This window comes from Trichechus manatus, unplaced genomic scaffold, assembly GCF_000243295.1.
Source record: "Trichechus manatus latirostris isolate Lorelei unplaced genomic scaffold, TriManLat1.0 scaffold00070, whole genome shotgun sequence".
Lineage (NCBI taxonomy): Eukaryota > Metazoa > Chordata > Mammalia > Sirenia > Trichechidae > Trichechus > Trichechus manatus.
In genome coordinates, this window is record NW_004444006.1 from 10847557 (window position 1) to 10867406 (window position 19850).

The 19850-nt window shown below is 41.0% G+C and overlaps 1 protein-coding gene and 1 pseudogene across 1 annotated transcript; both read left to right on the top strand.

The window, feature by feature from the left end:
* Positions 1–370: 370 nt before the first annotated feature.
* On the top strand, positions 371–1949 carry LOC101345981 (T-complex protein 1 subunit zeta pseudogene; annotated as a pseudogene).
* A 3549-nt stretch (positions 1950–5498) lies between these two features.
* CDX4 (caudal type homeobox 4) lies at positions 5499–13646 on the top strand. Its single transcript, XM_004380158.2, has 3 exons — positions 5499–6000; positions 11729–11874; positions 13377–13646. The coding sequence occupies exons 1-3, from the start codon at positions 5499–5501 to the stop codon at positions 13581–13583; spliced, it is 855 nt and encodes a 284-aa protein (XP_004380215.1). The 3' UTR covers positions 13584–13646.
* The last annotated feature ends 6204 nt before the right edge of the window (positions 13647–19850 follow it).

Consider the following 19850-nt stretch of genomic DNA (forward strand, 5'->3'; position numbering starts at 1 on the left):
AGCTGGACTACATGAAGAAGAACGTGGCATCAGGATTGGTGGAAAACTCATTAACAACCTGCAATATGCAGATGACACAACCTTGCTTGCTGAAGGCAAAGAAGACTTGAAGCACTTACTGATGAAGATAAAAAACTACAGCCTTCAGTATGGATTACACCTCAACAGAGAGAAAACAAAAATCTTCACAACTGGACCAATAAACAACATCATGACAAGTGACGAAAATATTGAAGTTATCAAGAATTTCATTTTACTTGGATCCACAATCAATGCCCATGGAAGCAGTAGTCAAGAAATCAAACTAGGCAGAATGGGCCGTGGGGTTTCTGCAGATCAGATCTCATCCACCTCTTCTGCTGGGCCCACCATGGCAGCCGTGAAGACCCTGAACCCCAAGGCCGAGGTGGCACGAGACCAGGCAGCACTGGCGGTCAACATCAGCACAGTCCAAGGGTTGCAGGACCTGCTGAGGACCAACCTAGGGCTCAAGGGCACCATGAAGATGCTTGTTTCTTGTGCTGGAGACATCAAGCTTACTAAAGATGGCAATGTGCTGCTTCATGAAATGCAAATTCAACACCCAACAGCCACCTTAATAGCAAAAGTAGCAACAGCCCAGAATGATATAACTGGTGATGGTACTACTTTCAATGTCCTGATCATGGGAGAGCTGCTGAAACAGGTAGACCTCTACATTTCTGAAGGTCTGCATCCCAGAATAATAACTGAAGGATTTGAAGCTGAAAAGGAAAAGGCTCTTCAACTTTTGGAACAGATCAAAGTAACCAAAGATATGGACAAACACTAATAGATGTGGCCAGAACATCTCTGCATACTAAAGTTCATGCTGAACTTGCTGATGTCTTAACAGAGCCTGTAATTGACTCCATTTTGGCCATTAAAAAATAAGAGGAACCTATTGACCTTTTCATGGTTGAAATCATAGAGATGAAGCATAAATCTGAAACTGATACGAGCTTAATCAGAGGGCTCGTTTTGGACCATGGGGCACGGCATCTTGATGTGAAGAAAAGGGTAGAAGATGCATGCATCCTCACATGCAATGTGTCATTAGAATATGAAAAAACAGAAGTGAACTCTGGCTTCTTTTACAAGAGTGCAGAAAAGAGAGAGAAATTTGTAAAAGCTGAAAGAAAATTCACTGAAGATAGAGTTAACAAAATAATAGAACTGAAAAAGAAAGTCTGTGGTGATTCAAATAAAGGTTTTCTCATTTTTAATCAAAAGAGAATTGACCCTTTTTCCTTAAATGCCCTTGCAAAAGAAGGCATAGTAGCTCTACACAGAGCTAAACGAAAAAATATGGAGAGGCTGACCCTTGTCTCTGGAGGTGTGGCTCTAAATTCTTTAGATGACCTAAATCCTGACTGTTTAGGATATGCAGGTCTCATTTATGAGTACACATTGGGAGAAGAGAAGTTCACCTTCATTGAGAAATGCAATAACCCTCTCTCTGTTACACTACTGGTCAAAGGACCAAATAAGCACACACTCACTCAAATCAAAGACGTGATAAGAGATGGCTTGACAGCTGTCAAAAATGCTATTGATGATGACTGTGTGGTTCCAGGTGCTGATGCAGTGGAAGTGGCAATGGCAGAAGCTCTGATTAAATACAAGCCCAGTGTCAAGGGCAGAGCCAAGCATTTGCTGATGTGCTGCTCATTATTCCCAAGATTCTTGCTCAGGACTCTTGTTTTGACCTTCAGGAAACACTAGTAAAAGTTCAAGCAGAATATTCAGAATCTGGTCAACTTGTGGGTGTAGACTCAAACACAGGTAAGCCAATGGTAACAGCACAAGCAGGTATATGGTATAACTATTGTGTAAAGAAATAGCTTCTTCATTCCTGCACTGTGATTGCTACCAGCATTCTCCTGGTTGATGAGATCGTGAAAGCTGGAATGTCTTCTCTAAAAGGTTGAACTGAAGCTTCCTTTGTGTCGTCTGAATCATGAAGACTCTACAGAGTGATCCTAAGAATATAGCTATGGAATTTTTGTCCGAGCTTCAAATGATTTTCAAAGGAGTTTTCTTTTCCCATATTAAAACAGGCAATCATTGTTACCTATTCAAATTCTGAGGTTCTGAAATTATAATTACAGTATTTTTTAATTGCACTGAAGCGTATACACAGAAAGCAAGTCCTTTTAACCCGCTGAACAGGTGGTTTTGCTTTAGCTGCAGTGGCATAAAATTACATGCTAGATAAGCATTTGTTATATGCCTTGTGAATAAATATTCCTTCGGAAAAAAGAAATCAAACGACAGATTGCATTGGGTAAATCTGCTGCAAAAGACCTCTTTAAAGTGTTGAAAAGCAAAAATGTCACTTTGAGGACTAAGGTGTGCCTGACCCAAGCTATGATATTTTCAATTGCCTCATATGCATGCTAAAGCTAGACAATGAATATGGAAGATCAAAGAATTGATGCCTTTGAATTATGATGTTGGCGAAGAATATTGAATATACCATGGACTGCCAAAGAACAAACAAATCTGCCTTGGAAGAAGCACAGCCAGAGTGCTCCTTGGAAGCTAGGATGGTTAGACTTCATCTCAAGTACTTTGGACAAGTTATAAAGAGGGACCAGTCCCTGGAGAAGGACATCATACTTGGTAAGGTAAAGGGTCAGTGAAAAAGACGAAGACCCTTGACAAGATGGACTGACACAGTGGCTGCAACAATGAGCTCAAACATAGTAACAATTGTGAGGATGGCGCAGGACCCAGCAGTGTTTCGTTCTGTTGTACGTAGGGTCTCTATGAGTTGGAACTGACTCGATGGCACCTGACAACAACAACAATTAGGGCCATGTTGTAAAGAGTCTTGAATGCCAGGCCTGGGAGTCTGAGCAGAGAAAGGAAACAGCAGCCAAGACTAGGCCCAAACCCTGAAGTTGTACATTTAGACCGGTACCAATTTAAGAACATGTACTTTGCAGTCAGGGTGGCCTAGGTTTGGAACCCAGCTTCACCACACACCAGCTGTATGCATTTAAATAGTCATGTCACCTCTTTGAGCCTCAGTTTCGTCATCTTTAAAATTAGTACAATAATAAATAACTCATAGGGCTATTGTAAACTTTGAGATCATGTTTTTAAAATTGCCTATAGTTTTTGCAGCCCTGGTGGCACAGTGGTTAAGAGCTCGACTGTTAACCAAAAGGTCATCAGTTTAAATCCACCAGCTGCTCCTTGGAAACCCTATGGTGCAGTTCTACTCTGTCCCTTGGGGTTGCTATGAGTCGAAATTGACGTGATGGCAGTGGGTTTAGTTTGGGTTTTATAGTTATTTTACTTCCCATGCCCCTTGGTTCCTTCTCCCCAGCACCAGACTTTAATTACTCTTTGCTGTCCAATTACTTCTTTTCCTTCTCATTCTTCTCCAAAGCAGGCTTTAAAATATTCCCAGAATCCAGTCATGCTCCCTCTGCTGCCACTACGATGGAGGAGTTCCCATAATATTTCAACTGGGTTATTATAAGAGTATTTTAATTGGTCTGCCTGATTCTATTTTGCCCTCTTAAAGTCTATTCTTAATCCAAGAGCCAGGGTGATGCTTTTAAAACTTAAATCAAATCATGTCTCTTCTGTTCAAAACCCTCAAAGCCCCACCTCACTTAGAGAAAAAACTAGAATCTTTACAATGGCCTCCAGTCCCTTAGCTTTTGAACCTCATCTACTCTTCAGCCACACTGTCTTCCTCACTGTTTCCCCATTACAAGACAGGCATTCTCTTTTCACTTGCTCTTCCCTCTGCCTGGATCCTCTCTCCTCATAGCTCACACCCTCACCTCTTTCAGACTTTTACTCAAATGCCATTTCTCAGTGAGGCCCTCCGAGACCACTTCATTTAAAAGTGTAACACCCCTCATCATTCCTTATCCTCCTTCCCTGCTTTCTTTTTCTTCACAGCATTGATCACTGTCTGACATATTATATAATTTAATTATTTGTTAGTGTCTGTCTCCACTAAAATATAACCTTGATACGATCAGAGGCTTCATCTGTTTTGTTCACTACTGATATTTCCATGCATAGAACAAAATATATTTGTTGAGTGAGTTAATAAATACAGTGGTCTCACACTGTGTATCAAACACTAAGTTAAGCAGTTTGCATACATCTTCTGAGTAAATCCTGCCTTATAATGTAGATATTGTTAGGATCCCTATTTCACACAGGAAAGAAATCCTGAAACTTGCAGAGGTGAAGTGACTTTCCGAAAGCCAGAGAGGGATTAGCAAAGTGGGGAGGCCAAGTTGAGTTGGACTTTGTAGAGGAGCACATTCCCTGGGTAGGGAGCAGCCTGTGGGGAGCGTGATGGTAGGTTTTGTGCTCAGGAGGGGACCTGGTTACTTGAGGCAAGTTCTTGAGTTCACCGGCATGTATATACTGGCAAGCCTATACCTTTGTCAACAACTGGGGCTTTACAAAAAGTAAATCTCAAGTCTGAAAGCAAGTTGGAATCTGCAGCTGCCTTGGATTTGAGACTGCAGGAGTTCTGGCCCCTTGAGGCACTGGCTTTGGAGCAGAAGGCGTACCTAGCGGAAAGAGGCCCCTGAGACTAGTGAACAGACATGAAAAATAGGAGAGCCCACTACCCACTTGTTCTTCTCCCTCCCTACTTCCTTTTTTCATAACCTACGCCTTTCATCTTTCTTAAATTCCTGCGTATTTGTAAAACATCCAATTAATGCATCCTGGAATGTAACCTTAGGAGGGCAGAGCAGGAATTTTTGTCTCTTGTCAGCTGTTGTATCCCTGGTGTCTGCAAGAGTGCCTGGCACTCAGTAGGCATTCAATATATAGTGGTGGAATGAATTCTCAGGGAGGGAGCAGTGAGGAGAAAGGAAAACCTTTTTCAGTGGCATCATGGGCAAGTGCAATATATGTATACTCCTGCCAGGGAATGTGGGCAGAGGGAAGACTGCAGAGGCCAACTAGGCTGGGAAGATCAGCAAGAGGGTAGAGGTCCCTGGGAAGGACGGAATGGCAGAGAACAGGACTTGGCCCTGCTTCTGCATGTATCCACATCACGTTAGAGGGAGTTGGTCAGAAATTGCTGAAGAAGCTCCCTTCTCCAAAAGCACAGGACTGGTGCTATGGAGACTAAAAGAAAAGAAGCAAGAAAGATGAAATACGCAGGCCAGGAAGCTCAGGAAGAGGGAGCAAAGCTTGAACAAGTCCCTGTGAAAGTGGAATGGCCCTTCATTTGAATGCAAATGTTATGTAAAGGCATGGAGCCCCTTGACGTCAGCCCAGCTATTGGTGGCCCATCTATACAGGGCTACCAGTTACCTGGAAGCCTTCAGGGTAAGAAACGCGGGATGGAGCAGTCGGAGGGGAGCAGAGGAGTTTGCAGCACAGCTAGGGACTGACTGATTTGCGGCTGCTTCCGGAACTTGGGTCGGGGCCTTGCAGGGACATCAGGATGGCTTAGGGAGCTCCTTCTTCCTACCCAAGGCATCATGTACGGAAGCAGCCTTTTAGAGAAAGAAGAAGGCATGTACCCGGGCACACTCAGGAGCCCCGGGGGGGACGGCAGCGTTGACGGGGCTGGCACTGGGGGCAGTGGGAGTCCCCTGCCAGCTCCCAACTTCGGGGCGGCCGCCGCGTATGCGCACTACATGGGGTATCCCCACATGCCCAACATGGATCTCCAAGGGCCGTCGCTAGGAGCCTGGGGCTTACCATACAGTCTCCCCCGGGAAGACTGGAGCGCGTACTCTGGGCTATCAAATACAATGGGTGCGGTGCCCACGAACGACTTGACCCCTAGCCCAGTCGCTTTCGGCCTGCCTGAGTACTGCAACCTGGGCCCAGCGGGTGGCGGAAACAGCGGCGGCAGCCTGCCCGCCCCAGCCGACGGGACACTGATCCCCATCGACGTGGGGACCGCTGACGCCAGTTCCCCAAGCAGGAACCGGCACAGCCCTTATGCGTGGATGCGCAAGACCGTGCAGGTGACCGGTGAGTAATAGATTCCAATGCCCTCACAGCTTTCCTTCCTTTCCTTCTCCTCCACTTTCCTTGGCCTGCCAGTCCTCCTACTCCTACCTAGGACTGTTCCTGGACAACTTAGCTGAGGAGGCCCCTGTGAGGCTGGATTCCCGCCCCACCTTTCCACTGCCACCTCTGCCCATTAGGAAGCTACCTCGCGTGAATCTCAGTTCAAAGCCATCTCAATGCGGCGTTTGGAACTAAATCGACCCTGGGATAGTTTTAGCCATTCCCTGATCAATCAAGGGAGCTAGCTCGTGGACAGTGGACGAGTTGATAGGCCTCTGTAGTTTCCCAGACGGGAAAACAGACGCAACAGAAGAATGAGGCAAGAAAATTGCCGTGGTGTCTCTATGCTCATAGTCTCCACTGATGCTTGCCCGTTCCATTTCCAAACCCTTCTCCATCTGGGCGGGCCAGCTCTCCCCAAAAGCTGGTGATACTCAACTTAGGTGCACGGTGCTTAGTTAGCACCAGTGCTCCAGTTTAACTACAAAGGACTTGACTGAAAAGGAGCTTCATCACCCTGACCTCTCAACCAAAAGTACCAGCTTCCTTCACCCACAAAGTTGACAGAGGCGAGTTTACCTCAAACCCGTTGCTTTCTTCCAATGTCCTTTCCGCCAACGGAAACGCTGAGGCTAGTGAGAAGGCTCCACCGCAGCGCTGGCACATAATACGCTACTCGACCTTAAACACCCAATGAGCTGCAAGAATATCAACCCTGACACTAGTAGGTAGTTAAATCCTTCATCACTGTCCGGGCAGGAGGGCTTCGACAGCGCTCAGGTAGGCCATCCACTACAGCCAACCCTTGAGCTCCTTCCAGCAAGTCAGTGGGTGGCTGCTGGGAGCCTGGGGTGCAGGGAGTGGGAGATTGGCTTTAACCTTGGATGGTGGAGGGGTATGTTTGTTTTCAGCTGTAGTTGTTCTTTTATCACATTCTTATTATTCCAACCTGTCGCTCCCGTCATTAGAAAATATTAGCAAAATTCGACTCCATCTCTTTCATCCCTCTGGGAAAGAAACGACATTTAAATAGTGTTTGTCTGCAATGATTATGATCCTGTTCACAGTTCTGCATTTTTATCCCCTCAAAAAAAGCAACTCTAACCATCAGGAGGACTTGACCAGGAGGAGGCAGTTCCAGTTGATTAAGATATTGCTAGGGTAGCAATCCTAGTTAAAAGCAGAGCTTAAATCCTTGGTTTTAAAGATTTTTTGGAGTAAATATGCATTTTTCTTTTTTGAAATGTGGGTGAGTAGGCCAGCTAAGTAGGATAGAAAATAAGGTTAGGGTGGGGCACTCCCAGACCTGTTATTACATCTAATCTTAGGGTTTGTAAATAACATCCATTCACTAAGCCCTAACAATCAGAAGACACAAATGCCAGAAAAGTAGCTGCTCCCAGTCCAGGATTATGTTTTGAAACATTTTAAAAGGGGAAAGTCATTGATATGTTGTTTGGAAGAGAGAAAAATGAAAAAAAAAAGAGTAAAATGAAAGAAATGTTCAGTTAGGAGGGAAAATATAACATCTTTCTATGCTTAAAAGTATTCCGTTTGCATTTGCTTTAATAAGCTGGAGCCTGTCTCTAGGTGCCAGGAGGATTTTAGAGGGGGCTTCTTAGTTTGGAGCCTCTTCATCATTATCTAAAGCCCTCAAACCTGGCTTTACAATGCCATATTCGCAAGATATTCTCTCCAACTTCTATGAGAAATTTAAAGTTGAATGGGACACCCTGGACTCCTGGCAGCCTATCTTATAGATGAGGCTTTATTCAATTCATTTTTTTTATTTTAATGTCTTATAAATTAAATGACCCCCTTGTTATATTCTTGTAGCAGAAGGTGCATATTTAAGAATATGATGAAAATATGGACTCTTCTCCCAGAAAACTGCACAAAAGCACACTTGCATGTGCACACACAAGTCCTTTTTTGAATAATTTTGGGAGAGTCAGGAAGCCCTTACATGGAACTCAGATTATGAACCTCACAACATAAAAACTAAGCTGATCACCTCAGTGGACCATTCCTGACCAAAATGCACCCATTTATATGCTTAGGACATAATGCGTTAAATATTTATTAAATAAATAAATGCATTAGATCCTCCTAAATTTTCCACTTCGCCCTGTAGTATTGTGGGACAACACACGGTTTATGGATGAGAAGAACACAGATGAACTGCAAAATGGATGTAACCCTGCTCTGGCTAAGATAAACAAATGAAAGCTCTTTCCATTACTGAATGATGTTTCAAATAGCCTTAGGTTAAAGAAAAATACATACATACTAGGAGACAATAAGAAAACATGTCACAGTGACCATTATAGCATTTGATTTTCTAATGAAAGAAAGGGGACAACACATAGAGTAAATTACTGTCCCTTAGGCAATCTGATTAAAAAAGGAGATATTTTTATTTCCACTCAGTTCCTTACATGGCCTATTCTAATACATATCTCATTTTAAAGATTATATGAAAAGGAGTCTGACAGAAAATTATCTGTGAAAAAAAGTATTTTCATATTTTAAATATTCTCATTACATTACAACTAGGTAGTATTTTTTCATCTTTTCTTTTATCTGGAGGTTTGGCCCTGGATGATTATTGGCAACGTGGTAACCTAAGCAGGTCTGGAGAGAGGTTTTCTTGTTAGGGGTAGGAGAGAGGGAAAGAGGATGTGATTTTGATTAATTCTGTTTAAGCCACTGGACAAAACACTGAGGAAGTTATGCTTAAAAGGCTTTATTCAATTAGGACACTTCATAAAATCAATTGCTTAATAGTTCTTGAGGCTTATCATTGTCTCCTTTAGTTTTGATCGTTTCCTTGAAAATTTTTTTGAATGAATTTTGATGCTTTTAGCTAAAAGAAAAAGGATTACCATGAGACAAAAAATGTCATGGAAGGGCCAATTGCACAGTACTCCTTAGAGAAAAAATTTTTCATCATCTTTACTCCCATTGTCATCATCATCATAACCCTTAAGTTTGGAGGGTGCTTTTCTGCTTAACAATACCTCCTCAGCCAGTTTCTCAAGTGAGCATCATTTTAATTTCAGTCAGGGTGATAATAAGTCATCACATATGATGGCATTTTTTTTTTTGGCAAACTCTGTGGGGATACTGTTTCCTGGGTAATGAGAAGGACTCTATTCATTTTGAACTAGGGAGGTTTGCTCGGCTCTTTTTGGGGGTGGGTAATGAAATCCCCACCACAGAGGATGGGAACAGCCCCTTAATATATCTGTTTTAGGCTTTGTTACTTTCCTAAATTAACTCACAATAGTTGTCGAGTGGCCTTTCTGAGAGATAGGTATACCAGAAGTCCATCTAATATGTCCCATATAGTCATTTCAATAGGCTGAAGTTTTAGGGAAGTCTGTCACTCTCGGAAATGTCATATTCTCTAGGAGAAGAGAATAGCTTGAACAATAAAAGCGATGCTGGGGTATAGGAATATGGACATTATGTTGTACCAGAAAACTTCCAAACCCCATCCAATCTGATCTCATCATCTAAGCAGAAGAGGCAGTAAGGAGGGAAGTGGGGTAGAGAGAGTTCAGGGGAGGGCCACAAGGAGAGCACCAGGAAATGTGAATTCATTTCTCTTTGTAAACTGTACAGTCAATATTTTCACCTAAGCTACATCTTTTTGGGGTTTGAGGCCTTATCTGTCAGAAAGAGGCAACAGACCTTTTTTAACACTTCATGTGGCTTTGATATGCAGCTGGGCTCTTCCTCAACCCTCCTTTCTTCAGAGGTTATATTGCCGGAAAGGGTGAGGATTTTCATGGCAAATAAAGAGGCCTGGTCTTGACTTTATTGTCCTTAGAAGAAAATGCAAGAGGGGAATTTATGACCAATGGGGGTGGGGAAGGACCACAGGCTTTCCAGAGTTCTTGAAGTCTAGTTATATTTACTAATTATCAAAGAGAAGAAAACACAGACACACAAAAGTTGTATTTTAACCTCTCTCTTAAGTTAGAATTTAAACACTCAGCCACTTTGGGTTTAGGAAGGGTTTTAGGAAACGTCTGTTCAAAAATATAGTTTGATCCCAAGATTTGAGGTTCTGGAAATAAATTAAACCTCAAAGTTTTCATTTGACCTCAAATATACATTCTGTCTTTGTAACATACCAAAAGCCAGATTGCTGGTTTTCTGGATTTCTGTTTGGATTCAGAAAATCAGCCCAAAATTTGGGCCTTTGAGGCAGGTTAATTGACTGGAGCTCATTATTTTCCATTTTCAGGGGGAAACGTTTTGTTTAGTTCATTAGTCTATGTTATCCAGCCATTTAATTTAATGCTAAGACATATCTCTCATCTAGAATTTGTTTCTACATTCATGTCCCTTTTCTTTCTTTCCTGGAGATGAAAGGGTGTCTGACATTTGTTTAGGGCTTGTAAATTCCAAACCAATTGGCTGGTGTTCCTGAATGTAAAGAGGGTTCAGGGATCTGATGTTGTGTAGCTCCTTTGTTAGGTTTGTGCTGCATCTTAACACCTCAATGGAGTTTAGGGAACTACTTTAAAGGAGTCTTTGTCCTACAGATCGCACCCCCCCCAAAAAAAAAAAACCTCACATCAAAAACAACCAGGAAAGATCAGAAGAAGTTTACCAAAAGCCATAGAGAAGAGGAGGAAGAGCCTGGAGGGGGTTAGAGAAATTTAAGAGAAAGGGAAACTTCCTAATCTCCTTTAGAAAATTTGAAAGGAGGAATAAGGCTCTATTTGAAAGAGGGCATGAGAAATTACTTAAATGTTGTAACACAAAGCAAATGTTTGGATATCCTTTCAATGGGCATGGAATACTCATGTTATTCTGCTTAAGTCATCACTCCCTCTCCTTCCCCCAGTCACTATTCACTTGAGAATAAAAATTTATTTTAGACTCACACACTAAAAACTAAGTTTTCCAATAGGTAACAGGGGATATTCTAGAACAGAACCTGCTAAGTGACAAACGTTTTCTTTTTAAATCATTATTTAAACCAAATTATCTCTAGGATGTAAACATAACTATTAATGTCAAAATCACAGAACAGTTTGCCACACTTGGGCCATTCTTATGCTTCCAGCATGTTTAACTGGGGATAATATTTAGCACATCATATTGGTAGTCAATAGGTATGTGTTTGGGTCCCCACTCCTCAGCTTACGAACACAAAGTCACTTATCTACATTGAGCCTCAGTTTCCTTATCTGTAAAATGAGGATAAGATATGGGCCGCACAATTCAGAAGGGTACATAAGAAGTTTGATAGGAAACAGTATGAACGGACAGACTGCATAAAATGTAAAGGAAAGTATATGTATAGTGGATGTTATAACTACTACCAATGCTGTTCTCATATGAGTGGGAAGGGAGTCAAAATAGCAGGTTAAGTGTTTAAAATGTTTTGGTATGACAGTAGGTCAATAGTGGAGTCATTGTGATTTGACTGATCATTTTACAAAAAACATTAGATGGATGTTGGTTTTATGTTTATAAATATATATCAGAACCATAGATGAGAAATTATTTACTAGAGAAATGTACTTATGACATGTTTGACTCAAAAATGTACTTACTTTATATTTTAAAGTAAGAGATGAGGATGGGAAGAGTGACCATGATTCCTTTAACCAAAACAATGACCGAAGAAGCAGAATAAGATTAAATACACTGCTTTCTCCCCTAACAGGCAAAACCAGGACAAAAGAAAAGTATCGTGTTGTTTACACAGATCATCAAAGGCTGGAGCTAGAGAAGGAATTCCACTGCAATAGATATATCACCATCCAGAGGAAATCAGAGCTGGCAGTCAACCTGGGCCTTTCTGAGAGACAGGTACACCAGAAACATATCTAATGTGTCCTATATAGTCATTTAAATAGGCTGAGGTTTTAGGGTAGTCTGTAAGTAGGAGTGGTTGTAAGCAAAACAAAGGAAACACTCTCCAAGTTTTCCTGAAGCCCACATTCATCCTACTGCACCTCCCAGATTAGTCTCATTGGTTTGTGGGTTTGTTAACAGTTGAATGTAATGCACACCATGTGGGTGTGGAAATAATGGGTTGGGACATAGGAGGTGGAGGGAGATTACAACTCCAATAGAATCGATCCATCAAGTCAAAACCTTGATCTGGTTCCTCAAATAGTCACAACCAATGTGTGAAGTGGAGATTTGGCAAACAAGGCAGTTCTCTGGTTCACATCAGTCGAACAAGAGAACGCAAATCCCATTCACTAACTGAATAACATTGCTGCTACCTGAATCAAGTTTTTTTTTCTGTCATTCAGGGTAGGAAATTTAAATTTCTACCATGTACACAATCATATGATGCCTGTCCCCAATTGAGCTCACTGTGAGTACTCAATGCATATTAAATCATAACAAAGATCACGGTTTCCATTCATCCAGACTTTGACATTACATAACTTCCTGATGTTCTTTAACTTAAGTCTAGAAGTAATCCTGGACTCATAGTTTCTAGAGTTTAAGGTTTATTAATGTATTGCCTCATCACACGCATCTTGCAATTCAACCATGTATAATTGCACATCGGTGTCACTTTGATCTTTATCTCCAACAAGAGATAGTGTTTCATCACTCTTGCTCACTCAGTTCTATTTTTCATTAATCTTACTACTGTTGTTGTTCTTTGCCGTCGAGTCAATTCCAACTGATAGCGACACTATACAACAGAGTAAAACTGCCCCATAGGGTTTCCAACAGTTCTACTCTGTCCTATAGGGTTGCTATGAGTCAGAATCTACTCAAAGGCAATGAGTTTGATTTTTTGACTCTTCACAGGAGCAGAATGCCACATCTTTCTTCTGCGGAGTGGCTGTTGGATTTGAACGGCCGACCTTTCAGTTAGCAGCCAAGTGTTTAACCACTGTGCCACCAGGCCACCAGGGCTCCTTACCTTACTGTTAGGAAGTTCTTTTTAATGACTAATCATAAACACCTTTGCAATTTAAATATCTCCATTCTCCTCTCATCACCACTCTTCAGCATCTGTCATTCTGTTATTATTTCCTTCTACCAGTGCAACAGATGTAGTGGGTGAGGTGTAATATAAAGAGCACTGCATTCAGAGTATGAAGTCCTGGACTTGATCTCAGGTCCATCTCATGCCAGATACTTGCCCTCTCTGAGCTTCAGTTTTTTTTAAAAAAAAATCTGTTTAATTGGTATACTTCACAAGGTCATTGTGAGGCTCAAATGAAGTGATGCATGTAAAAGGGCTTTGTAAATGTTAAAGTCCCTGTACAATATCAGCAATAACTTTGTCAACTGCATCTAGTATGTTGCCCCATTAAATCCAAAGCCATATTGTATTTCAGGTGAAAATCTGGTTTCAGAATCGCAGAGCCAAGGAGAGAAAGATGATCAAGAAGAAAATTTCCCAGTTTGAGAACAGTGGAGGCTCCGTGCAAAGTGACTCTGGGTCCATCAGTCCTGGGGAACTGCCTAACACTTTTTTCACCACCCCATCTGCTGTCCGTGGATTTCAGCCTATCGAGATAAAACAGGTCAGAATCTCTGAATGAAAGAGAGGCAAAAAGAAATGGAAAGCACCCTTTCTTTAGCAGGGTCATTTTAGTCTGTATCAGCAGGGGAGCTGAGGCAGGATGTAATCCCTTGAAAGGCAGTATTCAGAACAAGTGGATGGGTAATGGATTGAAGATAATTCAGGGGACTCTTACTGTTAGAAATTATCCCCAAAAAAAGCTCCTGTTATGTGCTATGCTTTATGTCAGTCACTCCGAAATGTTAGTGGTAAGGTATATAAATAAAGGCTAGAAGCACAGCCCTGTTCATAATTTCACAAATGTGCTTGTGAACAGATTGTAAAAGGCAATTCTGCCAGGAGGTACATTTGTGTAATGTGTGTTTGTGCTTCTGTTATTTGATGCTGGGTGTGTTCTTTTATGCTATCTTTGGAGGATGGGGAGAAGGCAAGCAAAAATTTCTCTCTCTCTAGTTACATTGTCGAGTGTTTTTCATAACAAAATAAATGTTTAAGAAATCATCATCAAGAGGTGATTCTGAATCCCATGTCACTTGATAATAAAATAAAAAAGACTAATTTTGTCCCTCGATCGTATTTGTTTTCTATCAATCATTTTATTTTATAGCTTCCAACCTGCAGTGTCAGTTCCAAATCTTGCCAAAATAATGAAATCAGACTAGGACAATTCAGGTGATCTTGGCTGAGTCATTAGAAAAGCAGATCTCCCGCAGACAGAATAAACCCTCCTTATCTTCTGCCTTTCCACTCCCATTACTGTTATAGTTCAGTGCCAGTCTGATTTACATAAGCACAAAGACCCTCCCTGCCATCACCTTTCAACCTGTCTGCTTTACCCACATCATGTCATGTCAGTGCAGTGTGGCCCAAGGAGCTGCAGTTTGTGTGTTACAACTACACAACTTGGCTAAGGAAAGGAGCTGCAGTGAGCAGGGTTGCCTGGAGATTTTGGTGTTAGTCCAGGAGACTTTGGTGTTAGTCCAGTATACCATTTGCTTATATAAGTGGCCAAAGACTGGGCTCTGAATCATTTTAAATTTAGATGGTTTAAAGGAAGGGTTGATTAAAATATGAAAGCAATCAGAGCACAACTTTCCTTGTCACGATGTATCCTCTTATTTCTTAAGAAAATTAGAATTTTGAGCACAACTATTACCTGTCTTTGGGTTAGGAGTAAGAAAGTTATATTCCCTTTGCTAGTGAAAATATCAGACAGAGGCTTTACTTTCTACTACCTCTCCTGAGGGTACCTCATTTAGTCCTGAAAAGATTTAAGGGAAAAATCCTTCCATCTTTTATCAGACTCTTGGAATTATATTCTTCATGTATCTTCACAACACATTTATGAGGAAGGTATCAATGGCTCATTTTACTGATAGGGAAGCTGAGGTGTCAACTATCTAGGTCACTTTCCAAAGACATATAGCAAAGCAATCGTAAATACTGATGAGAACTCCTAGCTACATAAGAAGGATCGTCTTTAGTCTCTAGTGATAGGACCAAACTCAGAACACCATCACCCTATTTATTTGGTTATGCCATTGAAGTTGCACACAGCTCCCTAAATACCAACTAGTTGAGTAATTACCACATAGGAATGCAGCCTTTGTTTTCCAGGTTACTTACCCTCTCAGTCAGTGGATTTGGGGCCTCTAGTAATAATCCTGATAATGCCTTATTGTGTGAGACATTTTATATTTTTCAATGTACTGTCATAACTGTTACATTATTTGGCCCAATATCCTTTGAGATAGGCTAGGACTGTTATCCTCATTTTGTATTTTAAGGAACTAGAGACTAAAGGGGCATAAGTATCTTTGGGAAACTAACTTCTTTCTTTTAGCCCAGGTCTATATATTGGGGGATAGTGACAGGGTAGACTAGATAAATTTAAATTCCCTTTCTCTTCAGAAAGTTACTGACATTTCAGTAAGTTAATGGTAAAACCTAGGTAGGACTAGAACTCAGATCCACGGATTCAATTCAATGAATATTATTGAGTGCCTACTCTGTGACAGGAGCCCTGGTAGAGCAGTGATTAAGAGCTTGGTGGCTAACCAAAAAGGTCAGCAGTTCAAATCCACCAGTTGCTCCTTGGAAACCCTATAGGGCAGTTCTGTCGTATAGGCTTGCTATGAGCTACAATCGATGGCGATGGGTTTGGTTTGGTTTTTCCTCTGTGACAGGCACTGTGGAGGGGTTTCTTGATTACCAGGCCAGGACATATTCCACCACACCTCATTGCCTCCAATAAATACGGGGTGGGCTACATAGCATGCTGATTGTCTGACAGGCCATCTGGAGTGCTGAACATAGAAAAACAGTATTAAAATGGATCCTTTAAATCTAGTAGGGGGAGGGGTGTTAGAGTTGAGGAAGCTAAGTTCTGAGTGTACGTGTCTATGTATGCTCAGAACTTAGTGTCCTCATCTCTAACATTCACTACCCCAAAGGTATACCTTTTGCTATAGCAGTTGCATTTTTCCAGAAGTTGCTCTTGCCTGCAGTAAACTTTTGTTCCACTGAGAAGAGACGTCTCCATTATATATATATACATATATACATATGTATATATATATAACCAAACCCATTGCTGTTGAGTAGATTCCCACTCATACTGACCCTATACAACATTGTAGAACTGCCCCATTGGGTTTCCAAGGAGCAGCTGGTGAATTTGAACTGCCGACCTTTTTGGTTAGCAGCCGAGTTCTTAACCACTACACCACCAAGGCTTATATATATATATATATATACACACATATATATGTATGTATGTATGTATTATGATTCTCCATAGCCTACAGAGCCACAATATGAAACTTTTGTTCTTAATAGCACATTATAGCCACTTCCTTGAAAAAGACATGTTGATTCTTTCTCTGAAACTTGAGAAAAAATATACACCCCATGCCTGTATGGCTAGATTGTGGTGTGTGATGCACGGTGTAGAGAAAAGTCAAGAGTCACATTAAAAGTAGGTTTCAGTAAAGAATTTTTTTTCTTGTAGGGGAGGAGACAGGAATAAAAACAACACTGACTGCCAGTGTTCAGTTAAGGTGGTGAGATTATGGGGGATTTTCTTCTTTTCATTACTTTTCAAATTTATGCTGTTTTATAATAGAACAAGTGTTTCCTTAAGAAACATATTTTCATTTCAAATCCTTCTTTATCTTCAAGCCATTTGGAGGCTGTAGAATCCTCCTTGCAATTTTTCAAGTGTTCCAAACTCGTGGATCTTTTCTTAAGACCCTTGATCTTGTCTGGGAGTTGTTTGTGTGCAGCTTCAGGGAAAGGTTTTGAGAGGGTCCAACTTCTTTTCAAAGGAAGAATGAAGTAAGGGCAAAAGGGATTTTCCACCCTTGGCTCAGTTCTAGAGAATCTGGATTCTTTTCTGGTTTAGAATAGTTTAACACTACCAAAGTTAAGTAAAGAAGGGAGTAGAGGACAGTGGGGGAGTGGGGAGGGAGAAGGGGGTGGAAGAGAGGGATATATTACAAAGGGGCAAGAGGAAACTTTTCAGGGTGATGAATATGTTTATTGTTTTAATTGTGGTGATGTATATATATATATATATATATATATCAAAACTCATCAACCTTTACACTTTAAATATGTACAGTTTATTTTATCTTAATTATGCCCTAATAAAGCTGTAAAAAATTACAACAGAGTGACTGTAACCCTGGTAACAATAAAGAAGTAAGGAGTTGTTAGAATATTTAGTCTATGGAGACTTTAGATAACTTAAGTTTAGCTTCTCAGGTAGGGTTGATTCCTTATATATTCATGTCTGAAGGTGCTACTTAGGAGGGACATCAATAGGTGTTACTGAGGAGGGAAGAGGGAGACCAGGGCATATAAGCATTGAATCTTCAAGTACGAGTGTCAATGCAAAGCAAACCAGTCCCTCACTGTGTGCCTTCAGAGCCAATTTAACGATTTGGTAGTAAAAGAAGCATTAAATTGGGAAATGAGACCTGTAGTTCTAGTTTGATCTAATTCTGCCATTAAATAGCTGTGTAATTTTTGGCTAAGTCACTTCACCAGTATGGACCTCTGCTATTTCATTTGGGGATTTGACTTGTGTTATGAATTGAATTGTGTTTCCAAAAATACGTGTTGTAATTCCTAACCTCCATGCCTGTGGTTATAATCTCATCTGTGAATGGGTGGTATTGTTATGTTAATGAGGCAGGATTAGTGTAGGGTGTGTCTTCAGTCAACCTCTTTTGAGATATAAAAGAGATTAAACAAGCAAGTGAGAGAAACAGAGATGGGGGAAGAGAGATGCCAAGCCACATGTGGATTGCCCAGGAGCAGAAGCTCGAAGTGATAGGACCTTCCTCCAGAGCATACAGAGTGAGAAATCCTTCCCCTAGAACTGGCATCCTGAATTCAGACTTCTAGCCTCCTAAACTGTGAGAAAATAAATTTCTGTTTGTTAAAGTCACCCACTTGTGGTATTCCTTTTATTGCAGCACTAGATAACTAAAACAACTTGCTTTTAAGTGTTTCTTTCAGCTCTAATTTTTATATGACATTCTGGAAATTCCCCTATATGTTTTCACCTGTTCTCACCATTCACACAAAATGAAACACACATACACACACTCACAAACACACACACATCATCTTGGTTTCTCAGGGCTTAAAATACCACCGTTGGGAGATTCAGTCTTTGGTTTCAAAGGTTTTTTCTGTTTTCCAGAGTTTACCCTGGGAACTTATCCTTTCAAAGCCTCCATATCTTCATCTATAAAATGGGGGTGTTGGGTCAAATCTAATTACAATACAAACATCGCTAAGAGGTGAAGGAACTTAAGCTGGTCTCAGTCATTCCTCTAATACCACTCCCACCAGAAAAATCCTTAGAATGACCTGCTTAAAATGGATAACTTGGAAATACTCCCTGAAACAGGAAAAGAACCCCTTCAGGCAGGATAAGGATACTAAAAACAATAAACTCAAATTACTTGGACTTTATGTTTACCTTTAGTTGTACTTGTGTACACATTTCTGATTCTCCCTTATGGATGAGGTAAGTAGCAAGTCAAATAGCCCCCAAGGGAAAAGGAGAAAGACCTCTCCCTCCTTTCCTTCCCACAGAGTCTCTCCTGGCTCTCTGCTAGCCTGATGAATATAAAGTAGATGTAAGATGGAGTCTGCAGTGGGCTGAATAGTGGCTCCCTAAAAGGTATGTCCACATTCTAATCTCTGGAACCAGTGAGTATTATCTTACATGGCAAAAGATGTGATTAAGTTAAGGATGTTGAGAAAAGGAGCTTATCTTGGATTACTCAAGTGGGCTCTAATGGAATCACATGTATCCTTTTAAAGTAGATGCAGAAGGAGATTTCAGACAGAAGAGGAGGAGGAGGCAATATGTGACCGTGGAGGCAGATATAGGATTGACGCAGCCACAAGTCAAGAAATATCTGGAGCCACCAGAACCTGGAAGAGACAGGGAACAGATTCCTCCCTAAAGCCTCTGGAGGAAGGGTGGCATTGCTGACATTTTGATTTTGGACTTCTGACCTCAATAACTATAAGAGAATACATGTTTGTAGTTTAAAGCTCCCGAGTTTGTGGTAATTTGTTATAGTGGCCACAGAAAACTAATACAGAGGCCTTACCAAGGGCCCTGCAAACCAAAGCTAAATTAGTCACCAACTTCCATTCTTTCTGTAAAAAGTTTAGTCAAGAAAATCACCCTTGGAATATGTCACTGAAATTGGTGGAGTAAGAAGCTACAAGGACCCATCACTCCACAGGGGAAAAAAATCCATCAGGAATGGTCAGAAAAAAATTTCATAAGTATGGAGAACCAAGGTTTACATTAACCAAGCTAACAGTGAATTCAGGAAAAACCAAACCAAACCCATTACTGTCAAGTCAATTCTGACTCATAGCGACCCTATAGGACAGAGTAGAACTGCCCCATATGGTTTCCAAGGAGTAGCTGGTGGCTTTGAACTGCCGAACTTTTGGTTAGCAGCCGAGCTCTTAACCGCTGCAAAATGGTATGAAATCTTTGTGGAATTTATTTTATTTTATTGTACTTCAGGTGAAGGCTTACAGAACAAATAGTTTATCCTGAAACAGTAGTACACATGTTGTTTTATGACATTGGTTAACAACCCCACAACATATTAACCCTCTAAATTCTCAACCTTTTTTTTTTTTGTGAAAATACACATAGCCAAAGATACACCGTTTCAAAAATTTCTACATACACAGTTCAGTGACACTGACTACGCTCTTCCAATTGTGCTGTTATTCTCAC

Bases quoted from the DNA above. Each gene is read 5' to 3' on its own strand.
- CDX4 (XM_004380158.2), top strand. From the start codon at position 5,499: ATGTACGGAAGCAGCCTTTTAGAGAAAGAAGAAGGCATGTACCCGGGC. The intron at 6,001-11,728 runs GTGAGTAATAGA...CTCCCCTAACAG, and splicing joins CAAGACCGTGCAGGTGACCG to GCAAAACCAGGACAAAAGAA. The intron at 11,875-13,376 runs GTACACCAGAAA...ATTGTATTTCAG, and splicing joins TGGGCCTTTCTGAGAGACAG to GTGAAAATCTGGTTTCAGAA.